This window comes from Chelonoidis abingdonii, chromosome 2 (genome assembly GCF_003597395.2).
Source record: "Chelonoidis abingdonii isolate Lonesome George chromosome 2, CheloAbing_2.0, whole genome shotgun sequence".
NCBI lineage: Eukaryota > Metazoa > Chordata > Testudines > Testudinidae > Chelonoidis > Chelonoidis abingdonii.
In genome coordinates this window covers 300,131,351-300,148,455 of record NC_133770.1, presented here as the reverse complement: position 1 = coordinate 300,148,455, position 17,105 = coordinate 300,131,351, and the positions used below count along the sequence as shown (strand labels likewise).

General features: G+C 55.0%; 1 protein-coding gene across 4 annotated transcripts in view; it reads right to left on the bottom strand.

Annotated features, from left to right (window-relative positions):
- The window catches only part of RECQL4 (RecQ like helicase 4), a 45,542-nt gene continuing 28,437 nt past the window's right edge, over window positions 1-17,105 (bottom strand). For 3 of the 4 annotated variants that reach the window (XM_032790981.2, XM_032790980.2, XM_075063304.1), the window contains 16 exons: window positions 16,486-16,632; window positions 15,105-15,197; window positions 14,687-14,823; window positions 14,107-14,190; window positions 13,118-13,306; window positions 12,520-12,702; window positions 11,847-12,042; window positions 10,626-10,903; window positions 9,953-10,090; window positions 8,599-8,761; window positions 7,733-7,862; window positions 6,379-6,551; window positions 5,843-6,029; window positions 4,798-4,963; window positions 2,723-2,831; window positions 1-1,143 (listed from right to left, as the gene is read on the bottom strand). In XM_032790981.2, coding sequence (XP_032646872.1) covers window positions 1,022-1,143; window positions 2,723-2,831; window positions 4,798-4,963; window positions 5,843-6,029; window positions 6,379-6,551; window positions 7,733-7,862; window positions 8,599-8,761; window positions 9,953-10,090; window positions 10,626-10,903; window positions 11,847-12,042; window positions 12,520-12,702; window positions 13,118-13,306; window positions 14,107-14,190; window positions 14,687-14,823; window positions 15,105-15,197; window positions 16,486-16,632 — 2,495 coding nt within the window. In that variant the 3' untranslated portion in view covers window positions 1-1,021. The remainder of the gene's footprint in view (window positions 1,144-2,722; window positions 2,832-4,797; window positions 4,964-5,842; window positions 6,030-6,378; window positions 6,552-7,732; window positions 7,863-8,598; window positions 8,762-9,952; window positions 10,091-10,625; window positions 10,904-11,846; window positions 12,043-12,519; window positions 12,703-13,117; window positions 13,307-14,106; window positions 14,191-14,686; window positions 14,824-15,104; window positions 15,198-16,485; window positions 16,633-17,105) is intronic. The other variant, XM_032790982.2, reaches the window with a different exon arrangement.

The window sequence follows — 17,105 nt, the reverse complement described above, 5'->3', positions numbered from 1 at the left end:
CACTTTAAAAAGTCACTGTTTATTAGTGTGAATATAAAACCCAAACACGGTCCCAGATGGAAGAGGAGAAACAGATTCCAGCTGGTCAGTGGAAACAGAACAGCACTGAGAAGACACTCCAAAGGCATTGGAACGGACACTGAGCAACAGACAATTGTTAGCGAAGGCAAACACCACAACAGTCAAAGCTCGGACATAAATATAGACATGAACGTCTGTTAACTTTTTACACACGTTATAGCACGTTGGGAGGGGCATTCCACCTCCCCTGCACCATCAAAATGTATGGACAGCATTCAACCCCCTCCTGAACTGGCCAAATGTTGCCCCCTCCCAAGATGGTTATTGAATATCCTGTGGGAACGGAACGTGTCTATTCACAGCCCATGTCTAAGAAAAGTCCGGCTGTACCCAGGGCTCAGGCAGGAAATGTGTTCAGATGTTGTACAATTTTGCAAAAATGAGTAGAACACCATAGTAGAGTTAGCCCTGAAAAGTGGGAAGACAAGATAAGCCCCAAGCACACAGGGCTGGTGACTCGCCTCCCTGAGCGAGAGAGGTGCGTTTGCTTGGGGCAGCTCTAGGGGACTGAACCTTAAAAGGGACATTTATATACAGTCAACTGGATAATCGCCCAAAGCCTCTTCCTTCCAGCCACCGTCAGGCTCTAACCATTCTCTCGCCCAGCCTCCTTTGAGCACAGCCCACGGCGTATCCTTTCCACTTCTGAAAAGCAGGTACCTCGCCTGGTGGGATCTGCAGAGGAATCCCCAATGCAAGTGGGTGCCCTGGTTCCCAGTGCTGGGTTAACTGGGACTAGAATCGTGACACAGCCATTAGATCAAGGTCCCTCGTGGAGATCCTGGGATCTGCAGTGAGGTGAATGGGACACAGGAGCAATGGCACACAGAGCCATGGCCTGCAGAGCTCCCTGGCTTTGCTCTGGTGGCTGTTGTGTCATTCCATTGCCCTGCTGGTCAGTGGCTGATGTTCCGTGGCTCACACCCCTGCCCTCGCAGACTCATTTGCATCGGATAATCTCCTCGGTGGCCAGGCGCATGATTCTAGTGAAGTCAAAGTGGATGTATTTCCTCCAGAACCTGCGGTCTCGTCCATAGACCTGAGCGGGGTAACATGGGCTCCCTGTTTGGAGAAAGAAAAAGCCCCAGTCCGCCGCTGAGCCCATCATCCGCCTCTCTCAGTGGCAGTGCCTAACTGAACAGAACAGCGGCCAAAGCTTTCACACAAGCGACCTAGACATTAACAGCAGCTGAGCGCACGTGGCTTAGGCCCAGGCATTCAGAGGCCGGATTCCCTGCTCCAGTACACCAGGGTCACCTGTGGAATTACACCTGTGTCAGACAGGCCCACAGAGCTCTAGGAGGCTGTAACCTTGTTCACACAATGACAATGTCCCTAGACAGGTCATCTGCAGGGACTGAACCCAGGTCATCTGCATCTAAAAGCATGGGCCTCTATTGAGCTAAAAGCCAGTGTCTATTAGTTAAAGGCAGTAGCAGGTTCCTAATCTTGTATGTGGTATTGGCTACTAGAGGGAGACAGAGCCAAGCTGTAACATGGGGTCCTGTGCAGGAGGAGGGAGTTATGATGATTATAAAAAGTAGTCGACATATGCCCCTCAGTTCATCTGTTTGATATTATCCTGCTGGGCAGCAAGGAGTTAAATCAGAGGCTGTTACGGTTTCCTCTTGGTTCCCCAAACAATGAGGAAGGTAAGGTACAGTCCCAGAGATCACTAAGGGTCCTCCAGAAAACAGCAGGGATGCTGTTAATTGGGGAATATCCCAGCTTGGCTCCAAGCAGGCTGGTAGAGTTTATTCTTTCCAGGCCTGAACCCAGGAGCAAAGGGACACTAAGCAGCTGGAGGATGCTGGGTCTAGAGAATGAAGGGGAGTGGAGTGAGTTGCTGGGGGCTGCCAGTGAGCGCTGACAGGGATGCAAGGAGCCAGGAGCTGCAGCAAGTAGGCTGGCTCCCCACCCAGAGAAGGAGGGAACTTACCATGCTAGCAAGGAAAGATGAAGATCAAGGTCAGGGAAAACATGCTCACAGGCCGTTACTGTTTTACCCTTTGCTCTGCATGTTCTGGCCCTGTGGAGTGCATGCATGAGGCTACGCTTGAGACAAGCTGGTTTTGTCTCTCTAATCAGCTGTTGCCAAAGGACCCCGAAGGAAAAGGGCTTGCAGGTGCCAAACAAGCTCAGCCTGTTGGGTTAACGTCAGTGGCGGCCAGTGGACTGCAGCCCAGATGCCCCGTCTGGGGGAGGCAAGACTGTGTGATTCCTCCCAGAAAAAGGGGAAGGTAGCGAAACCTGTCCTCAAAGGGGCCTAAAAGCACAGCTCACTCTGTAACCGTGCCAGGTACACACTCCCTCTGGCTGGGGAAGTTCACCCCGAGTGTCAGAGGTCCCCTGCAGCTCAACAGTGGGGTACACTCCACTCCCTAGGGCCGAGGGGTTGCATACCATTTCACGATAACTGACGAGGACAGCAGCAGGAGCAGGTCCCCAAAGAAGCCTTCAGGCTCCAAGCCAGCACTTTTCACCATAGTCATGGTTACAAAGACATTTTAAGGAGGCTGAGGATGAGATCTGTGCAGCGGTTACAGAGATCAGGCAGAAAATGCCTAGCATTATGGCAAGTCATATTACATAAGCAGCAAAAGGCAGATAGGATTCCAGTCCTCCATTCGGCTTTTCTTACCAATGCCGTGAAATATCCTGGCAATAGCTCTGCCAGAGAACTTCTCATCCTGGCGGATAGACAAGAAATTCCGGATGTCTGAGCGGATCTGCCCTTCCCACTCCTGCAGCTAGAGAGAAAAAACATTTGAAATTTGTTAGGCTTTTGAGGGCAAATAAGCCAGGTTCCCTCTTGGTCTCCCTGGAAGATTCCTTCTCTCTACAGCCTCGTAGTGTTGGGAGAGACCATTTCTTGATCAGACTAATCCAAAAAACAAAAACACAGTGCTAATGAGCACTCACAACCCACTTCACACCAAGGGATAACATTAACTGGCACCAAATCAGTGAGCTGTGGTCACTTCCTGTGCTTGGATTTAAGCCATGTCTACTCTAGCGAGCTGACAGTGGCACTGCTGTACCGTTTCAGCTGTGAGATCTCTCGTGTAGCTGCTTTAAGCCGACAGGAAACAGTTCCCCCATCCACATTATTAAACCACCCCAATGAGCGGCAGTTGGTATATTGGTGAGAGAAGCTCTCCCGCCGACACAGCACTCGTGCACACGACCACTTATGCCGGCGAAACTTATGTCGCTCAGGGGCTGGTTTTTTCACACCCCTGAGCGCCATACGTTTTGCCAACATAAGTGGTCGTGTAGACATGGCCTTAGAGAGTTTTCTTTTGGTTACAGAACAGGGACACACGATAAAAGCTGTATTTCAAAATAGAAAGTGCAATACAGAAACATGGATTAGACATTTTTGTCCATCTAACATACTGGCTCTCAACCTTTGCAGAGTACTGTCCCCCTTTCAGGAGTCGGATTTGTCTTGCATATCCTCAAGGTTCACCTCACTGAAAAACAACTTGCTTACAAAAATCAGACATAAAAATATGAAAGTGTCACAGCACATTGTGACATTGAAAAATTGCTTTCTTATTTTTACCATATAAAATACATCAATTGGAATATAAATATTGTACTTACATGTCAGTGTATAGGGCAGTATAATCAAGTCATTGCCTGTATGAAATTTTAGTTTACAGTGAATTCGCTAGTGCTTGTTATGTAGCCTGTTGTAAAACTAGGCAAATATTTAGATGAGTTGATGGACCCTGGAAGGTCTTTGTACCCCCAGGGGTACATGAATCCCTGGTTAAAAACCACTTATCTAACAGACCCTCCGATTATGGAATCGGGGGAAAAAATCCTCTAATTTACTTTTCACCATCATGGCTGATCACTTTTGCACTCTTCAGTTTGAAGAGTGAAACCAAAAAGTGATCAGTTTCACTTTTGTTTCTGGTCAGTTTCACTTACTAGATGTTTGGCACTAGCATAAGAATGCTGCAGGGAGAGTATTTAAACAGGGAGTGCAGGGAGACTTTTTAAATGAATAAAAGGAAAACAAAAAAAGTTATAGAAACATTTCTACTCCCATCTGATCCAGTAATACCCTTTTAAATTTGTATTTGGGACACTTTGAAGATGAAAAGTACAAAGTACTAATTGTGAAGTGCCAATGTAACCAGGACTGGCCCTCACATGTTGCTAACAAGTCCTAAATGTAAAGGTGCAGAATAATTTGATAGCATCCCTTTAAATGTCTAAAAGCAAAGTGCAATGAAGAGAAAACAAACACACCCCCACTCGGCAAAGTGCTTCCATATTTCAGTAAAAGAGAAGTGTCCCAAACCCAGTCACAGAATTTTCACCAAAATGGCAGCACCAACGGTTTTAAAGCCAGAATGAGATAAATGTTTCCTAGATTCTCTCTCCCTCTCTCACACACACACCCTCACTCACTCACTCCCTTTTCAAAGCTTAACATCCTTTAATCCAGGAGGAACCAGCGCTGCTGTGGATTTTGATCCACTCGGAGAGTGTGCGCATACACATACATGCAGTCCATTCCATCCCACCCTGGTACAACCATATGCTATACAGACAGCCTTTCCAGTGCAACAGCTGACACTAAAACTAGTGTCTACATGCCATGGTTACAGGGGTTTCAGAAATGCCAGCCTGTGAGTGGCTCAGATGGGCTCAAAACTAGATACCAACAAAAGGAAGTAAACAAAGGGGTTTGCTGACTTTAATGTTATTGAGATCTTCTGCTTCCTCGTCTTCCCTGAACATTAGCTCGGTCTCGTCCAGTGCAGGTTTCTTCTCAAAATAGTCCATCAACAAGGCCTTCAGTCGGGAGCTCCTCTCCTCGTCCACATGCTCCGAGTACAGGGCACTGGCTTGGCAGGCCACACTGCTCAGGAAAAGGGGTGTTACTGATAGAAAGGGCACCACTAGATCTTAGAGTGCAGGATAAATGGAGAAGAGAGTGGGATAAGCCGCAGGGAAGGAGGAAGAGCAAGAAGGGAAGGGATCTCAACAGGAGGGGAGAAGCAAGGCGATGTGTATAGAGCAGGATAACCACATTCTGTCCATACCCTGGAGTGCTAGTCTGTTCCGTGCAGGTTCTTCTCTTCCCCTGGTCCCTGGAGTATCTGCCAATCATGCCCAGAGTGATGTGATGTGATGTGATGTGTGTGTGCTCTGTGTGGCTTGTGTTCTCATCCTCTCCCAGGGGAATAGCATGTGTGCAGGGACCAGTTTGTTTGGTAGGGCTTGGGGGAGTTGGAATGGCCACACTGCTTTGTGTGTATTCAGAGAAGGCAGACCAGTGGAGGGAGCGAGTTCTTTGCTCCTGTGGGAGCAGCTCCACTGGCCCCAGTCTTCTCAGGATCTGGATCAAAATTATGCCCCTTGTTTTCAAAAGCTCTCCGTGGACTTCCCCAGCTAACCTCACAGACCTTCCATCTCTGCTCCCCCACTCCAGTCGAGAAGTACCAGCCTCCTCACTGCCCCACACACAGTCTGACCTGCTGACAGACACCGCAGGACGTCTGCGTTTCGCCCTGTACTGCTGCTAACTCATTGCACCCCAGATGCGACGAGCCCCCCTCCACTTCCATAGTCTTGCCACCAGCACGTATTGCAGTAACACCCGGGGCCTCCCTCAGCAGGGAAGGGAGGGTAGAGGTAAGAGGCAGGAGGGGATATCTCTTTGTGGAGACTTTAGCTGGAACCGACTGTCTGGGGCGTGCAGAGCGGGGCTGGGTTCCCCACGGCTGCCCATGCTCACCTCTGGAAGGCCCTGAAGCAGGCTTGGAGCTGACAGAGAGTGGCTGTTTCCCGCGCCGTCACCCGGTGGTGCAGGAAGTTGCACACAGAGTCCATTTCCTGGTCTGTGAGGTCTCCATAGGAGCGCAGGTGAAAGGACAGGTTGCCGAATTCCACCAGGATACCACTATTCCCAGTTCCATGGCAACCTGGCAACAAAGAGGGGGAGGGGCTCTTTCAGGGAACTGGCTCTGGATCACTAGCTGACAGACGCGCAGTGAGGGGGTGCACTGGTACAATCCCACCGTGGGGACACAAGAGAATCACTGAACACAGGGCCCTGAGCAGGGCCAGAAAACCGAACAGCTTCCCCCACGGGCTCTGGGCTTTGCCCTGAGTGCCCAAGAGGGCCAATCCCATAGACACCCATGGCACTTTTAGAGCTCATGTGGACTGCAGGAGGAGGGGTGCTTTTATTCTTCCACCATAGCTCTCCCTAGGGCTCCCTTCCCCAGCTCTGCCCTAGACCCCAGTGCCCCGGAGAAGCAGTCTCAGCACCTTTCTGCAGCTGTGTGCTCCACTGGAGCTGGCGCAGGGCTCGCTTCACCGGCAGAACCTCCCAGCCCATGGAGTCGCTGAGTGCAATCACGTCGAACTCCACAGAGCTGGCGTGCGTGTGATCCACCCCTGCCAGACGCTCCTGGGCCAGACACACTGCGACGGGCGGGGAGCTGAGAGCCGGAGGAGAGAAAAAGCTAAGGATGCAGACGCTGACACCGCAGAGACAAAAATCAAAGCCAGCAGCAGTAACACGGGAACTGTGGAGACGGGGGCTAGAGCAGGGAGCCAGGAACTCCTCCTCTGACACAAACTCCCTCCACATCCTCGGGCCTGTCCCTTTGCCACAGTTCCCTACCGCTCTGCAAGGTTGTGAGGATCAATGCAAAGCCCCATCTATCTTCATTAACGTTGGGTTTGCTGCACTGGCCCCTCACATCGTTGTCTGTACGCTGCTGCCAACCGACCGACCCCTGGTACTGCAGAGGTAGGTGGGAGGCAGCCTGGAGGCTCCTGGCCAGCTGTGCAATGCTGCCTGTAGAGGGCAATTCCTGCCTGGTTCCAGGAGGCGTCAGTTTACGCACTGGGCACAGGAGCCAAGCACTTATTCAGCCCCTTGTAAACCCAGCTGCCAGCGGTGTAGTGACCAAACTGGCACCCTGCATGAGCATCAAATCAGGCAGTCACTTCTGCAGGCAGCAAGCATCCAGGATTACTGCCGCTCTGCCATCCCACTCCCTCCAGGCATCCAGTAGTGCTGAATATAACCCTTAACACAGCAGTGCAAGGAGCCTTTCAGAGGAGAGTTCGAATCTATTGCCCCTCCACTCCCTGAAACACCCCCCTATGGCACCACAAAGGTGGGGCACTTTCACTCTGTGTGTCCTCCAGCTAAGAAAGAGCGAAGAGCCCTACCCAGCTGTGCCAGTCCATCCCCCGGCCAGCGCAGAGTATCTGCCAGCCCAGTCTCCATGGCGTGGGCCTGTCTCTCTTAGCATCCCAGGAGAAGAGCTCTCCATCCTATTCCTCCCGGCAAAGTTCCCGATTTCATCTTGTGACTCCCACTTATCCCTCTTCAACCCATTCACCTCCCTCCTAAAGGTGCCAGCCCCCGCAGTGCTTGCTGGCGAGAACATCCCCCAGCTGACCTCCTCCCTACCAAGTGCAGTCACGGCTCTGCTCTGAGCAGCCCTTCCGAGTAAGGAGGTGCCCAGAAGCAGATGAAACAGTTTTGAAGCTGTGTCTGGTCTGATTAAGGCATTTCCCACAGAGTTTGCACATCCCAAGAGGTGTCTCCACTCCCCGCATAGAAGGGCTCAGATTTCATCATGCCCCATGCCACGCAGCGACTAACCTTTGTGCGGTTGCCCTGAGCTGCTGGGGGCCCCCATAACACACCACCCGGCAGGAGGAGAAAGTGGGGTGCAGCATCTCCACCCAGCACTGCGGATGCAACTCCAGGTAACACAGCAGGGTCTCAATGCCTGTAGCAGAGGAAAGGAGACGTGCGCCAATCACGGGGCGCTCCGGTGGGACTGGCATGAGCTGCAGTCACCCCGCAGGCTTCTGGTTTCCTATGTCTGCAGCGCTATGGCCCACCACCCCCAGGGTGCATGCTAGCCTCCCATGCCACCTGCTGACTGCCCCACACAGGACCTGCGATTGCCCTCCATCTGGCTTGTTCAAGAGCAGGGCATGATGGGACGTGAGCCACCCCTTCTATGTTAAGGAGGAGCAGCTGCACGCGGCTCCGTTCCCTGTGCACAAGACACATCCCTTGTGTTCACAGCAGACTTGGGAGCAGCCCCAGCCTGGCTGGGCAACTTTCAAACACCAGACATGACAGCTGTCCTGCACTTGCCCTCCCCCAATACACCTGGGCAAGACTATAAGAAGGAGAGGGGAACAGATACAGCAGCAAGGCCTGGCCCGACCTACAATGGAAGACAGAGTCAGCCCTACTGGATCAGGCCACAAGGCTGGCCGGCCACGCCCATGCCCCAACCCAGCTCACACCGAGGGGCCGGCTGGCCCTGCCCCAGCCCTGCCTGCGTCCCCACCAGCCCCACCGCGATCAGTCTGCTCTGCCACCAGCACTGGATGTTGCATAAAGCCAAAGAAGCCTACACTACCCTGGCCAGGGGCCCCGTCCTGCCCATGGAGCTGAGGGGAGGAAGAATCCTTTCCAGATCACCATGCCAGGAAGCAGCGGAGCCTCACCTTCCTCTCGGATGTCCAGGGACTCCACTGTCTGCTGCATGGGGATGGCGCGCTCATGTTTATAACACACTCGCTGCTGCCCACTCATCCCGTCATCCCGACATGCCTGCTCCTCACCGGCTCTCATGAGCTCCATCATCTCAGTGTCCAACACCTCGCCCCCCTGCAGGGAAACAACGCTGAGCCCTTCTCAGGCAGGAGGTACCAGAGATGAGCAGCAGGGGTTGGAGACCTCCTTCCTCCCTCAGCCCACACATGACAAGCTCCCAGAGAGGTGCCCTACGTGGCTGGGCCTTGGGCTGCAGCTCTGCTCCCACAGGCCAGATCTTCCCCAACCCACTTCTAATCAGGTTCAGAGGGACCCTTGATTCTAAGCTGAACAGGTAGCCTGAAGCTCGTCCTTATCTCCAGAAAAGGTGCAGCCCAGGGAAGCCGCCCTGCTGCTGCACATGTACCATCCCAGGCCTGTGTGTCAGCACGATCCGGATGTATCATCTCCAGAGGTCGGAGAGAAGGTCACGCTCTGAACCTGCCATCAGCCAGATGGTAAGGGGGCGGGCCAATCAGATCGAGAAGGAGCACGGCATGCTGGAACCTGTAGTCCCCACAAGCTATTAAAGGAGAAGGGGCAGCCCAGGCATGCGTTGCCCATCCTGGCAGTCAGGGCTCGTTAGGGTGACCAGATCACAACACTAAAATATCCAGACGCATTGGGATGCCATCAGCCCCGCTCACAGTCCACCCCTACTCCTCCCAGGCTCCACCCCCACTCTGCCTCAGGCCCCACCCCTTCTCTGCCCCTCCCACCCCCCCACCCCTGCTCACCACTGGCTTGCTGCATCCCTCTTCAGTCCCCCACCCACCACTCGCCTCTTCACCCTTCCACCTGCCACTCACCCCTATGGCTCTGACATCCCCTCTGCCAGATGGGTGCTCATCCCTGTGCGCCTATTCCTGCCCCCATTCCACCCGCTTCCCCCAAGTCCCCACTCCTGCCCTACCTCTTCTCCACCTTCTCCTCTAAGCACGGCGCAACCCCGCTCCTCCCCGCTCCCTCCCAGAAACGCTAAGCGCCGCCAAACAGCTGTTAGGAGGCGGGAAGTGCTGGGAGCAGGGGGGAGGAGCGGGGACGTGGCACACTGGGGGGAGGAGGTGGCAAGGAGGGGGGAGCTTGGTTGCAATTTTTCCCTGTGGGTGCTCCAGCCCCAGAGCACCCATGGAGTTGGCACCTCCCTCCCACTCACCTTCTTACCTGAATATAGGGACAAATGGCGTCCTGATCCTACATTGATCGGGACATGGGACAAAGGGTTAAATATCGGGACATCTGGTCACTCTAGGGCTCATTCCTCACCCTGCTGAGGTCCTGTTGTTTGCGGTGAAGCTCCAGGCACTTGCAGCGAGGGAAAACCTTCTGCACTAGCTTCTTAATGGTGAAAAAATCCACAGTGTCAGCGTAGATGTGTCGCCTGAGCTCATGCAGATCCCCGCCCTGGAGAGGACACGGAGCTGGGGAGTGTGGGGTGAACAGTGACACAAACACACAAAGGCAAGAGAGCAGCACCTGCCACACACACGGAGCCTGGAGCTTCCCAGCTGCTGGCGGGAAAATGGGGCTAAGAACTGCCATCTGCTCAGGTCTCGCTGAGACGGAGGCTGGGCAGCGAGGAATGAGACAGTGGGAGGACATTTCCCTATCGGTCTGGATCTGTGGCAAGTTTCCTCCTCATTCTGCTCTCAGTGCTGGTCCAAGCCTGTGACTGGCTCCATCAGCACAGGGCTCCAGGGCTGGTTGTGCCTAAAGCCAGGCTTGGGCACCCTACAATAAGCCCTAGAGAGCCCCTGCTATCAGATTCACTGGAGGCCACGAGAGCCATTCACCTCCCTATAACGGCTGCAGCAGCCAGCTACTCAGCCAACTAAGCAGGTGCATGCAGTTGGGCTGGGATTTTGACCATCTGCAGCGGAAGTGGCTGGTGGAATACCCTGGCTCCTGGATTAGCCTCCACCCCTCCGGCAGCAATTACCTCCGGATCCAAGAAGAGATGGCAATGCGCTGGCTTCCCATCCCGCCCCGCCCGGCCGATCTCCTGCACGTAGCTCTCAAAGTTCTTGGGCATGTTGTAGTGCACGATCCCACGCACGTAGGACTTGTCTAGCCCCATGCCAAAGGCCACCGTGGCCACCACGATGCGCAGCTGGCCGCACATGAAGTTGTTCTGGACCCGGCGGCGCTCGATGGCGGACATGCCGCTGTGGTAGGAATCGGCGATCCACTTCAGAGGGCATCGGATGCTCTTCTTAGCTATGCCACAGACATGGAGCGAGAAGAGACCACCACTGAATGATCATCATTAGCACGGACAGAGGGCTTCCCGTTGTCAGAGCACCCTGCGAGCACTCGCTAATTCCTCAGAGGTGGAAACGAGCAACAGACAACGCGTTTAGGAAAAACACATCCACCAACCCCGTTAGTCACCCCTACGCTGGGTGGCAATGACATCATCTGCCCGGATCTGCAGATGACCAATCCCCATTCATTCTCCCAGCAGGGTTTCTATGATGGAGCTTTAAGCTTCAATTTTAAGCGATTCAGTCTTTGCTCCTCATTTACACTCTGTAGCTCTCATGTGGGCATGGCTGAGCCAGAGCTCCCAGTTGCAGGGGTGGGATTGGTTCAAGCTGTGACCAAGGAACAGAGTCAAAAGCCTGGGCAGGCCCAGGGGCCAGCCAGCAGAAGCCCTTGGACAAAGCGCCCTTCCCGACAACACTCATCTGGAGTCCCCTGAGGTGGTTTAGCCCTCCCGGCCACCACATGCCGCCATGTTTGCTGTGATGATCTGTCACGGGGGAAGCAAAGCCCATGCATCTGATGCTCGCAGAGCTTGGAAAAGCATTTCCCTACCCCCACGTGCAGCCCTGTACTGCCAGGATGGGTGCATAGTGTGGGGAAGGGGAAGTGAGCTTCACCTTCCACTGAAGTGTCAGGTATTTGCACCGTCAGAGGCTCGCTGCTGGACTGAAAGGCCTAGTGGTCTGAGCCAGCGTGGAAAGCCTGGTGTGTCTTAGACAGCTCCCTCCAGACGGCAATTCCATTCCTAACACGCTGCATCCCAGCAGCCTCCTCTGCTCCAGCATACGACTGTTCACAGATGCCCAAGGCTGGTGCAGTCTAATCTCAGGGGAGGTGCTGGCTCATAGTTCCCTCTCTGTACCTGCAGGGAAGCCCAGCGACGACCCTTTCTTACCCTTGGCTTTCTTCCTCTTCCCAGCGCTGTCATCCTGGTGCTGCTCCTCAGCAGTCGTGGACTCCCTGAGCGTTACGCCCTGGAGGCGCGTGCGGATCAGCGCCGCAATGCGGGCCGTCTCCTCCCGCCGTGTGCAGTAAACAATGACCGAGTCCAGGCCCCCAAATCTCTCCCCCTGCAGCAACGAGACCAGGGCCTGGAACCAGACAAGGAGAGAATGGGTCTCCGCTCTACAGATGCTTCACTCCCTAGGAGCTTCTCACAGCAGCTCGCTCCTCTCACAGGGCCAGAAAAGCTCACACCTGAGTTATGAGCCCCCCTGAAGGCAGGGACACTGACCTCCTCCCATGGACAACTCCCCAACCCACTTCTGGTGAATTCCACTCCCTGTGCAGCATAGAATGAATACGTGGGGATCCCAGAGAAAGCCTGGCACCCCAATGGATCCCAGAGTGAGGCTATGACACACATGGATCATTTCATGCACCCTCGGAGAGCAGTCACTCGTGGAGGAGACACGCCCGGCAGCCGTCTAGCAGCTCCAAAGAACACGACGCAACCACTGAGGTCAGGAAGGGATGAATCCTGGACCGAAACCCCAGAGCTGGGATTTAGAGAGATGACCTAGTGCTTCAAGGACCATGCGAGTCTCTTCCAAGTTCCCCCTCCCTACCTGATCCTTGTCCCTGTTCGTCGAGACCGAAAGGTGCAGGTTTGGGGGAACGGCAGCAGAGCGCACCGCTATCCCCTCCTCCTCCCGGATGCCCAAGTGATGGGCCACGTCCTGTGCTGTGGCTAGCGTGGCCGTGGCTGTAAGGCCCAGAAGGCAGCGCACCCCTAGGCGATCCCGAAGAACCTGCAGGGAGAAGAGCAGTCACTCCCCAATGCCAGGAGCTGGCATTTCCTGGCTGAGAGGGAGTGGTGCGCCACATGTGGGGGACAGCCCCTTCCCGCCAGCTCTCTGGAGAGACCTGATCTCCCACTCCCATCACAGCACAGCTCAGGGCAGGACATGAGAATGGTGCCTCAAGAGGCAAGTGGAACACAGGGGGTCTGAATGCAGTTATCCATGAGGGAATTAGCAGCCAGGAGTTTGGTCTGACAGCTCATCTCAGAGATGATGCCTCCAGAGCCCCTTTCCCGGCACCACGTCTCATTGCTGCTGCTAACATAGACACAGCAGGCATAGCCTTGGCTGTCTCCCCCCCATCCCCGCAGGCAGACATCACGGCGCACTGGTGCCAGGGAGCTCTAGCCAGATCCCCCCATACCTTACAGAGCCGCAGGTAGCACGGGCGGAAGTTGTGGGACCACTCGGAGACGCAGTGCACTTCATCGATACAGGCAAATGCCACGGGTGGAAGCTGGTCGGCAGAGGGGAGGCAGCTAGATCCCGCTCTGCCTCCGCCCACCAGGGCCTCCGGAGAGAGCAACAGCACATGCACCTTCCCTCCCTTCACCTGCAAACACGCACAGCATCAGGAAGGAGGGGTTACCCCGGTAAGAATTACACATACCCAGCCCCCACCTCTGGAAACATACCCGGGGCGGGGCGGGGGCAGGGATGGGATTGGCTAAAGCTCAGCTCCTTCAACCCAGCCCTCCAGGGGAGCTAGAGAGTCCTTCCCATCCACCGGCTGCTCGGTGAGAGAGGAGCTGGGAGCTCTCGGCTCAGATGCCTGCACCTCAAAAGCCACCAATACAATTAGTACCAATTGGTCACCGTAATGGCCTCTTCAGGTTCTCCTGGCCCTCCCACTCCCCATCCCTCTGACGTGGGTGAGGGGAGGCATGCAGGGTGCCTGTTCTCCACAGCTGCCCATCCAGCTCCCCTTACCAGGGAAAAACGCACACCCGATCAGCACTCATCGGAACAGCCCCAGGGCTGGCTCCACACACCTGTTACTCCAGAACATGGTTGGGGGTGTATTTAAATCGGAATCGCTCCATATGTGGCCAAGCAATGCCCTCGGGCGAGCCCAGCCCTGACAGCAGTGGATATTTCCCACCAGTTCCCATTAGCCAGCCCATGAGGGGTCTCTGCCCCATCCGTCAGACCGGACCCACACCCAGCGTCTCAGAGCAGCACTCCTTAGGAGCAGACAGCCACGCACACAGCAGGCCTGTGCACCAAGCCAAGCGACAATGCCTGGTGCCCCTTATACCATTCAGAGGAGAGTGGGCAGCCAGTCCAGGATCGGAGAGCAGGCTCAGATTCACAGCTCCTATGAGAAGGGTCCTGTCACCCCAGGCAACTCACCCTTTCTATAGCAGCCTCTCGCTGGCTCTTCGACATGTTGGAGTGAATGCAGACCGCCTTCAGGTGTGGGGGAAGCCCCGAAACCTGGGAACGAAGCACATTACACGCACACATCAATGGACAGGGCTCCTCCAGGGACAGAGCTCCTCTGCCACTCAGTCTGGGGGCCTGTCTACAGACTCAAAATCCAGCAGCCAGGGGCTCCATTGCAATCCTTAGGTCAGAGGCTTCCAAGATGTCCTGCCTGGCACATCAGAAAGGACAGGGCCCTGAGCAGAGCGGAGAATTCCCAGCAACCCCCGGACACAGGACAGATCTGGAGATGGGAAATATTTATCCCAAACCGTGCCACCCCCAGGGATGAAGGGTCCCAAGGGCAGTTGCTAGACAGTAAAAGTGGGATGAAGAATGGACAGAATCGGGCCCAATCCTGCTTCTACTGAAGTCAATGACCAGGCTCCTCAGCTTCAAAAGGATCGGGCCCCGACTGCCTCTCCTGAGGGGAAAGGAGGCGAGGGAGAAAGCCCAAGAAAGGAGTCCCGGTGCAACCAGGCTGCAATTAAAGCCACGTCCCATTTACCTGGTCATCCATCAGCGACACAAGCGGGGAGATCACCAGGGTGATGCACTTGGACCGCTTTGCATACAAGTACGCAGGGAGCTGGTAGCACAGAGACTTCCCCATCCCCGTCGACAGGACGACCAGCGTGGACAGACCTGGCTCAGAAACGGCAGCAGCAGAGTCAAGGCCACCACCCCTGGAATCCACCGGAGGAGTCAGCATGGGAAGGGGGCAGAGAGATGTGGGGGGTACTGGTGCCTTTTCCCCCAGCCCTGGCCTCATTTCAGCATGGGCAGTCTGGGGGAAAGTGCTCTCAGGGCTAAACCCTCATTAGGCAAATGTTGGTGGCCCCACCCCTCGGGAGCCAGGAATGACCATTCCTGAGTGGGTGGGACAGGCAGGAAGGATCTACTCCAGGGTAAGACAGACAGGTTACCTGAGAGAATCCTCATGACAGCCACCTCCTGGCCCGGGCGGAAGGCACTGTATCCCAGCTCAGCCAGAGCTTGAAACACCTCCTCTGGGGTCTCTGCACAGCACAGAGACACACATGCAATCAGGAACCCACAGTGGAGTGCAAGGCCTTGCCAGTTGCAAAGCCCAAGGGAGGACTAGGCCAATGGTGCACACACGTAAGGAGCTGCTAGCAGATAGAGCAGGGGATGGTGTCAAGTCTCCTGGGTTCTAGCTGAGCTCTGGGAAGACAGGTAGGCTAGTGGTTACAGGAAGGGGAAATGGGAGTCAGGACTCCTGGGTTCTATTTCTAGCTCTGGGAACGGTGTCTGGTCTATTGCTTAAAATGGGATGATGAGTCCGATTTTATTCCTGGCCAAAGCGGTTCTCCCAAAGGGGAGCAGGGGTGTCGCGAACTGGGAATGTTCTTAATGTTTTCTCTGAATACTGTGTTGGTGCCTCAGTGTCCCCTATGCAGTTCTTAAGTATCCAGGTGGTGGAATAAAGGTGTGTGATTGCTGCAGAGCAAAGGGGCCACTGCACCTAAATGCCTGGCACTCTGTCTCCTAGCAACTGATGGCCTGGGCCCCTCCCCTGCAAAGGTGTTGGAAGACAAAGATCAGGTGACCTCCTGGCCCAGGAAAGGAATTGAGCAGAGAGGAGGGGCTGGAGGGGGTTGTCAGTCTGGAGCTGGCTGGGGACGAGGAGCGAAGTGCAGATGTGGGGGTCTGGCTCACTGCCCCCCAGAATGGACCCGGCTGAGGGGTCCGGTTCGCTGTATCTACAAGCTCTGTTTTAGACCTTGTTCCTGTCATCGAAAAAAAACCTCTGTTTTGCTGGCTGGCTGAGAGTCATGTCTGACTGCAAAGTTGGGGTGCAGGACCCTGTGGCTTCCCCAGGATCCCGCTGGGTGAACTCACTGTGGAAAGCGCACGGAGGGGCAGAGGATGCTGAATGCTCCAAGGAGAGACCCAGGAGGTGAAGCCGTGTGAGCTTCTTGCCCTGCAGACAGTCTGCTCCAAGGGAGAGGAGGCTCCCCAAAGTCCTGCCTGGTCTGGCGGGGAGCAGTTGAGAGCATCGCCTGGGGACTTTGTGACAAGAGGCATGAGCAGAATGCGAAGGCCCCTCATTGTCATGCGCACCACATTCCCCTCCAACGCGGCAGGGCCCTTCTGAGACCTGCAGCACCAGGGGCCCTGGGCGAGCACCCTGCAGATTCCACACCACTGGGCTGGTGCCTGTGGCACAGCCATGCAGATTTGTCTGCTCAGCTGCATGAGAGAGGCCCAGTGCTTCCAACACGAGTCCAGCACATACTCACTATAAGCCCGTTGCGTAGCACAGCTGCCTTTTACGACTCTCACCTCTCACCTTCCCATCCTGCCCCAGCCCATAGAGAGGCTCCATCGGTGGGGGCGGAGCGGGTGGCTCATACACAGGCCTCTGCACGTGCAGGTCTAACTCCTCCTCGCCAGCCCTCTCGGGCCTCGCTTGGCTGCTTCTGCTCTCAGCTGGGGATGAAAAGGAACAGGCACAAGCCAATGAAACCCAGGCCAGGTTTATACAGCACTTGGCTGAGAGGAAATCCAAAGTGCTGGCGATCCACACATGGCACTTTCCCCTCGGTCAGTACAGACGAAGTGCTGGAAGAGGTGGCTGTGTGCTGCCAGAGCCGCGTACACTCACCCTAGTTACAGCCCAGAGGTTCTGACCCCTTTCTGGTCATTAATGACTCTCCATGAGCTGGGATATTAACCCCAGCATCCTAGTCAAATACAAGCCATGGGAATTATTTTCTACCTCCCTCAATTCCGTCTGTGGTTTTAACTAGATGCAGGATTCTCCTTCACTTCCTGTCCTAGCCTGCTGGGTGGTGTGGCTGTGTGCTGGTACACAGCTGTTATTTTCCACCCTGGAGGCAGATGCAAGGATTTCCCTGTGCGTCTCTCCGACACGCAGCGTTTGCAGGGTACTTTATGCAGTG